Source organism: Numenius arquata, chromosome 11 (assembly GCF_964106895.1).
Source record: "Numenius arquata chromosome 11, bNumArq3.hap1.1, whole genome shotgun sequence".
Classification (NCBI taxonomy): domain Eukaryota; kingdom Metazoa; phylum Chordata; class Aves; order Charadriiformes; family Scolopacidae; genus Numenius; species Numenius arquata.
Genome location: NC_133586.1, coordinates 21405203 through 21413370, shown reverse-complemented (window position 1 = coordinate 21413370; position 8168 = coordinate 21405203). Strand labels below are relative to the sequence as shown.

The 8168-nt window shown below is 62.2% G+C and overlaps 1 protein-coding gene across 1 annotated transcript; it reads left to right on the top strand.

The window, feature by feature from the left end:
• Positions 1-4194: 4194 nt before the first annotated feature.
• On the top strand, positions 4195-7826 carry C11H15orf39 (chromosome 11 C15orf39 homolog). The gene is made up of 2 exons (XM_074156581.1): positions 4195-7288; positions 7789-7826. Exons 1-2 carry the CDS (start codon positions 4195-4197, stop codon positions 7824-7826), a joined length of 3132 nt encoding a protein of 1043 aa, XP_074012682.1.
• Positions 7827-8168: the final 342 nt, after the last annotated feature.

Genomic DNA, 8168 nt, shown 5'->3' with positions numbered 1-8168 from the left:
CCGGAGCCGGAGGGATGCGGCGCGGCAGCCGGGGCTCCGGTCCCCGCCGAGCCGGGCGGGTGGCGAGGGGGGACCCCTGCCCGCTCCCTACCCCGCTTGCCTTTGGGCTCCCCTGGGAGGGTGAAGCTCCCGGCCGGGGGTATGCACCGCAGGAGGGTGTCCCCGTCCCGTCTCCCACCCCCACCCCCCCCGACACTTCCCTGTACCCTAGATTAACGTTTTCCTGCAGCTCATCTGTTTCTCGTTGGGCGATGCAGGGAATAATGGGCTTCAGGCTCCGATTCCAGGGTTTTTTTTTACCCATTTATGGACACTTTAGATCAGGCGGCTGATGCACAACGTGGACGCGGGGCCAAACACGAGTCCGCCCCCCCCCCCCGCCAGAGCAGAAACCCGCCCGAGGGTTATTTTGGGGGCCAGGGTACCGTCGCCCACCCAGAAGGGGTGGCTGTGGCCGGACGGAGGGGACAGAAAGACGGAGGGTGGCCGTCCAGCCCCCGTGGCCGGGCGGGAGGGTGCCATGCGGCGATGCACGGGGTCGGCGGGCACCGGGGTGTCCCGGTCCCACCCGGGGTGTCCCTGTCCCGGGGGTGGGAGTCGGATCGACTCCGTTTTGCACCACCTTATCGGAGGGGTTCTAATCCCCTCGAATATTCAGATGCCATTTTGGAGGCGGTCGCTGTGCCCTTCTGATGCCTGCTCCGTGCTTAATTAAGTGTTTTTTTTATTTTAATATCGTTGGGTTTTTTTGGGGGGGAAATAACAACCCAGTTGGCAATACGAGCGGTGGCTTGCTGCGCATGTTGGGTGAGGATACTTTTTAAAAAGCTACTGGCTTGGGCCAAGGGAAGGCTCCGGCTGGGCTTTTGCCTACCTGGGAAAAGCTCGGGACCTGCAAACTTTTTTTGAGGAGGGATACGGTATGAAACGAGGGAGCTGGAATTGTTGAGGCCTCTTGTTTGCTCCCCCAGAATGACCTCGATGGGGGGGACGGGGGGAGCCTTGCTGGCCATCGCATCCAAACCCACCGGAGAGATGGGAAAGGTGACCTCCTCGGCAGGGACCCAAGGTCCTCGGGATTGTGAAACCAGTATTGCAGCCGGACGGGAAACCTCCTTCTTACCGGGAGAGAAGTCCACTCGCTTGGGGGTGACACAGGGAAAGCCCCCCACTCCATCACTGTTCCTCTCCCGCAGGACCCCCGGGGGGGGGTGTCTCGGGGGCTGGGGGATGGCTGGGGATGGCTGATGCCAGCCAGCTTAAGAGATTTGGGGTTTTTATTTCTTCTGGCTGGGAGTTGGCGGCTGTTTCTCCGCATCACGTGGCGATGGAGGAGGCGGGAGGCCGCGAGGAGAGGCTCCTGCTTATTACCCGCCCGCGTTAGGGCATCGCATCCTGGGGAGGAAACGCCAGGGAGCCCTGTGCTGTGCCTGACTGCCCCGGCGATAACAGACACGGCCGCCCTTGTTGGGAGCTGTCGGAGCAAAAAGAGACGTCTCGGCCATCCCCGGCGGCCTCGGCGGGCCAAGGAGCCCTGGCGGAGGGGGCACGGGAGCCGTCCCGTGCCCTCTCGACATCCGAAAGGCGGCAGATAAAGGCTCAGCCGTGGCCTGCCAAGCGCTTATCAGGGAGGTCTCGCCTGCACGCAGCGGGGCGGCACGTGCTCCTTTTCATTTGGTTTTATTTTTCTCCCTCCCAGGGCCAACCAGCCCCCCACCGGGTGGGGGGGGGGGGCAGAAAAAAAACCACAACCCTGCAGAGAAAAAGGAGGGGGGGTGTGGAAAAATACATCAAAAATTGAAGTGTTCGATCCTCCCACTGCTTTCCCCAGCCCGGGGGTTTCGGTATCACGAGGGCTGGCCACACGTGTTAGTGTTCGCCCAGGCGTCCCCCCGCCCCGGCCCCGATTCCCGGATGCCTCTCTTTTCCCCACAGACCCCGGGGGGGAAGGAAGGAAGGCACCGCCACAGCGGCTGCAAGGGAATAGTCCCGGAGGGGAAAGGCTGACGGTGACGGCAAATGCAGAGCTGTTTTCTCGGGTCTCCAATGGCGCAGGTGTAGAGACGGCCCCAGTGTATTTCATAGAAAGAGGGAGCCCATTAGTGCCCTCACCCTAACAAGGTTAATGAGCGCAAAGCCTATCAGACACCAGAGAATCCACCCGCCTGGCTCCGGCAGCCACTGTGGAATGCCTTGCTCTGTCCTGCATCCCTCCAGCAAGGCTGGGAGTCACCCGCTTTCCCATTAAAGGGGTGGGAAAGGGTTGGGGTGCTCTCGGTGGGAAAGGTCTCCTTGTAAGGGGGTTATGAGACCTTTTCCCTCCTTCCCCCCCTCCTAAAGAGGGGTCTCCACTGCTGCAGTTGCAGGCGACTTGGAAAGGGGACAATTCTGTCGGGGCTGCTGACGTGCCCGGAGGCACAACCCCGTCCCGCGGTGACGGCAGGGCCAGTTGCGCAATGACCCCGATGCCACAGGTTTTGTAGATCGGTGCATTTCGGGGAAATGGGGAAAAATGGAAAGGGGAAATATCGGAATTCACAAGATACCGGATTTCTGTCCCAGCTTGTTCACCCTGAGCGTCATCACTGCGTGGAAGGGACCCCACACCTGCATCTCCCTCCCACGCAGCGTCTCCCGGGGGGACGGATTGAAACACCACCCTCCCGAGAGATCCCTCTTGGCCACTGGAGGGTGGGGAGAGCTGGAGGGGAAAATAACCCAGTTTGGGACCCCCGCCTCCCGCTTCACATCCTCCCAGTTGGGGTGTAAGGAACGCCCTTGGCTCATTTTGGGGGGCAACATGGAACTGGCTTCTCCGCCTGGGCACGGGCCCCCAGAATATCTCAGCCAGCAGCAGCGCTGATGGGCCAGGGCTCCAAGGCACAGCGCAGGTGGACCTGTTTGGCCATGCTGGGAGGATACTGGGTGACATTTGGCCATGCTGGGAGAAGCTGAGCCATGGTCCAGCGGTGCTCAGGCAGGTCTTGCTTGGGTGATGTACATGATGCTCAGGTGATGCTGGGTGGATACTGGGTGAAGGCCCAGTGATGCTCTTGGGGCTCAAGCGATGCTCAGGTGTCTCAGTGGGATGCTCAGGAGATGCTGGGTGACACCAGGAGATGCTGGGGAGATACTTGGGATGCTCAGGAGATGCTGGCCAGTGCTAGCAGGATAGTGGGTGACTCCAGGAGATGCTGGGGAGACACATGGGATGCTCAGGAGATGCTGGGCAGTGCTGGCAGGATTGTGGGTGACTCCAGGTGCTGGGAAGATACTTGGGATGCTGAGGGGACACGGGCAATGCTGGGACGGTCTGCCAGCTCCACCTGCTGGCACACACTGCCTGACACTGTGGACCAGCACCAGCGCCCCACCGCAGCAGCAGCCCAAAATCTGAAGAGACCCCCAAGGGAGAGGGATCTCCTGACCCACTGGCTGCTGCGCTGGGGGAAAAGCCTCAAATGAGCTGGAAAGGAGAAACCGGGGGCAGAATTTGGGGCACTCTGTGATCGTGCCTCGCCATAGTCTGCCGGCTCTTCACCTGAGCTGACCCAGCTCGGCTCCCTGCTGCCTGCAACAGACGCTCTTTGAGGCTTGGAAACCAAAGCGGCCGGAGCTTTTCAGGGCTTTTCCAAGGAGCCGGACAGAGAAATGTTCCACCAGCCTGCCAGGATCCCCCCCACGATGGCTTCGGGCTCCCCCCGGGCTCGTGCAGGGTTGCAGGGCCAGCACCGAGGGAGGGGAGCGCCTGACCGGATCCCTGACTTCCTCGACAAGGATCAGATGTTGCTTCTCAAGTGGGGTGGGCTGGTGTTTTTTAGGATCTGTGCCAAGTGCTGGGAGAATGGAGAAGGGAAGCAAGTTCTTGTTGCCCTTGGCAGAGGCTGCCTGGGAGACGAGCAGGGCTTTCCATGACTCCCCTCTGCTCCTTTTGCCTGCCAGTGGGATGCTGAGCACCACAAATGAATAAGGACAAGCTGCCTGTGAAAACCAACATGCTTTCTCCAGCCATGGTGACTTTTGGGGAGCTCTCAGCAGACCCTGTCACCCCGTGCTGTTCCTTTGCGGGCTGAGTGCTTGCCATGGGGACTTGCTTTGCTCATGATGTATTTTCTCTCTCTCTCTCCCACTCAGGAAGGCCAGCTCGCCTCTCCCAAAGCACGCCCTGCTCTGGACACCAGCAGCAACGTATAAATGGCCTCAAAACGTCACTTGGAGTCTCTGGACCCTGTGATTTTCAACAAGCTACCTCGGCTGGAGACGGAGCCCGCTGCCACCTTTCCTGCCAGCCTCTGCAAATCCAGCCCTGTGCCCAACCCTGCTTCCGAACACCATTTCAACTACAAGGGCTCCTACTTCGCCTGCCCACTGCAGAGCCCCGATGGCCCCGAGCAGCCCCTGGGGCACTGGAGCCCGGCGGCCACCTACCTGCACTATGGCCCCAGTGCTGGCAACCAGCCCATGCCGGCGGAGGGGCCGCTGGTGGGCTGCCTGCTGTACCGCCCCGAGAACCTGGGGACCGGGCTGCAGCCCCCGCCGGACACCCAAAAGGGCAAGGACCGCCTGATGCGGGAGCTGCTGATGGCGAGGGAGAAGTGGCCCAGCTCGCCGCCGGCTGCCGGACACCCCTTCCCAGTGAAGAAACCGGTGGCGGTGAACAAGGCGGCCCCCCTGGCTGTCCCCAAGCCAGTGTACAGAGCCCCTGCCTGCTTCGTGGACCCCAGGGTGGCCCTGCCGCTGGGACCCCGGGTGGAGAGCCTGCAGCAGAGACCGGGGGACACAGACTGGGGTCTGCCCGCCACTGCTCCCGCCAGCCACCCCCTCCTCCCTGGCGACACTGGGCTGCACAAGAGAGGTCCCCACTCTGAGCACAGCCTCCTGCCACTGCACCCCAGCCTGATGCTGCCCACCAAGGAGAAGGTGGGCTCTCCCGTCGCCTTCTCCCCCTACTACACCGCCTTTGAGAAATACAGGGGCACCCCCTTGCTGGAAGCTGACTGCCCTGCTGCCCACAGCCAGAGGAAGGTGCCTGAGGTCCCCAGCCCAGACCCCTGGCCCAAGCTCCAGCCCCCCGCCGCCAGCCCGGTGTACCGGGACAGGCCACCAGCATGCTACCCGCACACCCACTACCCACTGCCCCTCCATAAGGCTGCCCTCCTCTACCACCCGCCGCCACCTCCCACCATGGAGCCACAGCCCTACAAAGGCTTTGGCTTTGCGGGAAGCAGGGAGTCCTTTCCCGGCTCTTACCTTAAGCCTCAAGCCCCGCGGAGCTTTTTTCCCAGTCCCTTGGACACCTGCGTGCCGAGGGCGGCTGGTGCCGGCGCGGTGGCATCACCTCCAGCCAAGTCGGCAGTGCTGCCGAGGGACGCCGAGCCACCACGGCGAGCTGGCTACTTGCCGAGCCCCGGCTTTGCCTTCAGCCCCGGTGACATGGCTGCACTGGGCACCTCCTTGGCCAGCGCGGAGCCAGGAAGTCCTCGGCGGCAAGCGGCGGTGAGGCACAACAGCGCTTTCCAACCTGTCTGCACCCCCGAGAAGGTGCCTGAGGGCTCCGGCGAAGGGTTTCCCAAAGGAGAAAGGAGCTGGGTGAAACCCAGCCAAGGGGAGCAGGACCCCACTCACCACCCTGGGAGAAGGATGGCCAGCCTGGCCCCCCAGGAGACCCCCTGTGGAGGACCACCAGCTCCCATCGTCATAGGGAAGGGAAATGCCTGCAAGGTCAAGGATGCAGCCAAGGAGCTCGTCCCCCCTTCTCCGGCCACCTCCCCCCCGGAGGGGCTGAAAGCCCCGAGGAACAGCGAGGCTTCTCCCTCCTCCCCACCCATGCCGGTCATCAACAACGTCTTCAGCCTAGCACCTTACCGAGACTACCTGGAGGGGACTGAGGGCTCAGCCCAGGTCCCCTTCTGCAGAGAGCATCTGCAGGGGGACACCCCACCTCGAAACACGGGCCGCCGGGAGCCCACAGCCCTTGGTGACATCTCGGTGACATCCAGCCTGCTGCCTGTGGGGCCGGCGGCCGGCCAGGTGCTGAAGACAGGGAGCGGCGCCGTCCAGAGCCAAGAGGAAAGCTGTCATGGAAAGGTCCCCGAAAAGCCAAAGCTTGTGCCCCGAGAGCTGGAGTCTCGGGAAGGCAGCCCTGGTGGGGTGGGGAGCGGGGAGCCACCCCCTGAGGACATTGCACTGGACCTCAGCTTGAAGAAGAGACTGGGGAAAGCCGGGGAGACCCAGGGACCGGTCGGCCGCACGGAGGGGACACCAGACACGGGGGATGCGGAGGAGGAAAAAGATGGTCCAGGGGGGAAGGTGAGGGTGGGAGAGGGGGCCAAGCCTGAGGGGCTGCCCTTGCTGATCGAGGTGGGCTCTGGGGACAAGGGCAACTTCCAGAGCTCGGCCACCTTCATGTTCAAAAAATACAAGATCCTGCGCTCCCGCCTGCCCACCACTGTGCCCCCCCCACTGGCCAGCAGCCCCTGCGCCCCCCAGCCCAGCCCACCACCGCCAGCCCCCTCTGGCAGCATCCCTGAACTACCGCGGACCCTCCCTGCCTCCCTGCCGGCCGGCAGCCCCCCAGCCCCACAAGTTGGTCCCTCAGCTCTTCAGGGGGCTCGCCCAGACCTGCAGCAGCCCCCGCTGCCTGAAGCCCCCAGTGTGGCAGGAGAGGAGAGCGTCTTGCTGGCTGGGCAGTGTGAGCCTCCTGGCCCGCAGACCTCCGCCGGCCAGTATTTCAGCAGCCTCCACACCTTGCTCTGCGATGTTATTTCGTGCTCGGTGTCCAGGTCCTCCCCGGAGCTCCTGCGGGAGTGGTTGAAGAAGGCAGAGATGGTGGAGGAGCTTGGAGAGATGCCCAAATCTCCCCCCAAACCCAAGAATGGCTCCAGGATCCCGGAACCTCAGAAGTCCACCAAAGGCAAAGAGATCTGGTTGGCTTTCCAAGACGTGCCCACTCTCCTCACCAACCTGTTGTCTCAGCTGGAGACCTTCATGTTTGCTCGCAAGTGTCCTTTTCCCCATGTAGTCCGGGCAGGGGCCGTCTTCATCCCCATCCACGTGGTGAAGGAGAAACTCTTCCCCAAGCTCCCTGGGGTCTCTGTTGACCAAGTGCTGCAAGAGCACAAGGTGGAGCTGCGCCCCACCACGCTCTCGGAGGAGAGGCACTTGAGGGACCTGGAGCTGAAGAGCTGTACCTCGCGCATGCTGAAGCTCCTGGCCCTCAAGCAGCTCCCTGACATCTACCCAGACCTGCTGAACCTCCACTGGCACGACTCCATCAGGCAGCAGCTTGGTAGGTACCCTGGTATTTCCCGTGGAGGGCTGGTGAGACCAGTGGGTCCCTGGGACTCTTCCAGGGAAGCTCCAGTTGTATCTGCCTCCCGGATGCTGCTGTTTGGTGGGAACACCCATCACTTGTGTGGTCCCTCAGCATCCTTGTCCTACCAAGGCTTCTGCAGAGTGGAATATTTAGCTTTTCTCTGTGGGTTGTGGAGGGACAAAGCTTGAGCTGGGGGTGGTGGTGGAGCTGGGGAGTTGTCATTGCCCACCTGGGCGAGAAAAAGTCATCACTGGGGTGTTGAGGAGGTGGTGGTTACCTCCAGGCCACCTCTCTCCCTCCAAGGGCAGTGGGGCCGGGTGGCTTGGGAGCGTGCTGGGAGCGGGACAGCATGCACCCTGCGTGCTGGACCTCCCACCCCCAGCTCTCCCATCCCACCGGTGACAGTCGCCCCCCCATCCTAACACCCTTTTGCTGCTGCTCAAGGCCATGGCCAACAACTTGATGTCTTGCAGGTTCAAGCGCGCAGGCCGGCCAGCCCCCCTCCAAGTAGGTAACTCTCCTTGTGTGTGTGCTTATACGTATTTATAGGATTTCTGTGTAGTTCTGTGAAGGTGCCTTGTGTATTTGTGTGTCTTTGCTGTGACGATGGGCTGGCTGCAGAGGAGCACACCTGTGGCCCTGCTGCCCGGGCTGGGCTGGAGGGGGGATTTGTGGCTGGAGGGCGTGGGGGGATTATTCAGGATGGGGAGGTGAAGACCCTGCTGTCCCCAACCACTCTTTCCTCTCCCAGGTAGCCCTGGTGTGAAGGCACTGGAAGCTGATGGCAACCAATGGCCATGAATCGCACGAAGGACAAGGAGGCACTAAGGAATGTGCCGAGGGCAATGTCCAA

What these genes read in the sequence shown, in the direction of transcription:
- C11H15orf39 (XM_074156581.1), top strand. Translation starts at nt 4,195, where the DNA reads ATGGCCTCAAAACGTCACTTGGAGTCTCTGGACCCTGTGATTTTCAAC. An exon ending in CTCCATCAGGCAGCAGCTTG is followed by an intron (nt 7,289 to 7,788) that starts GTAGGTACCCTG and finishes GATGTCTTGCAG; the next exon opens with GTTCAAGCGCGCAGGCCGGC.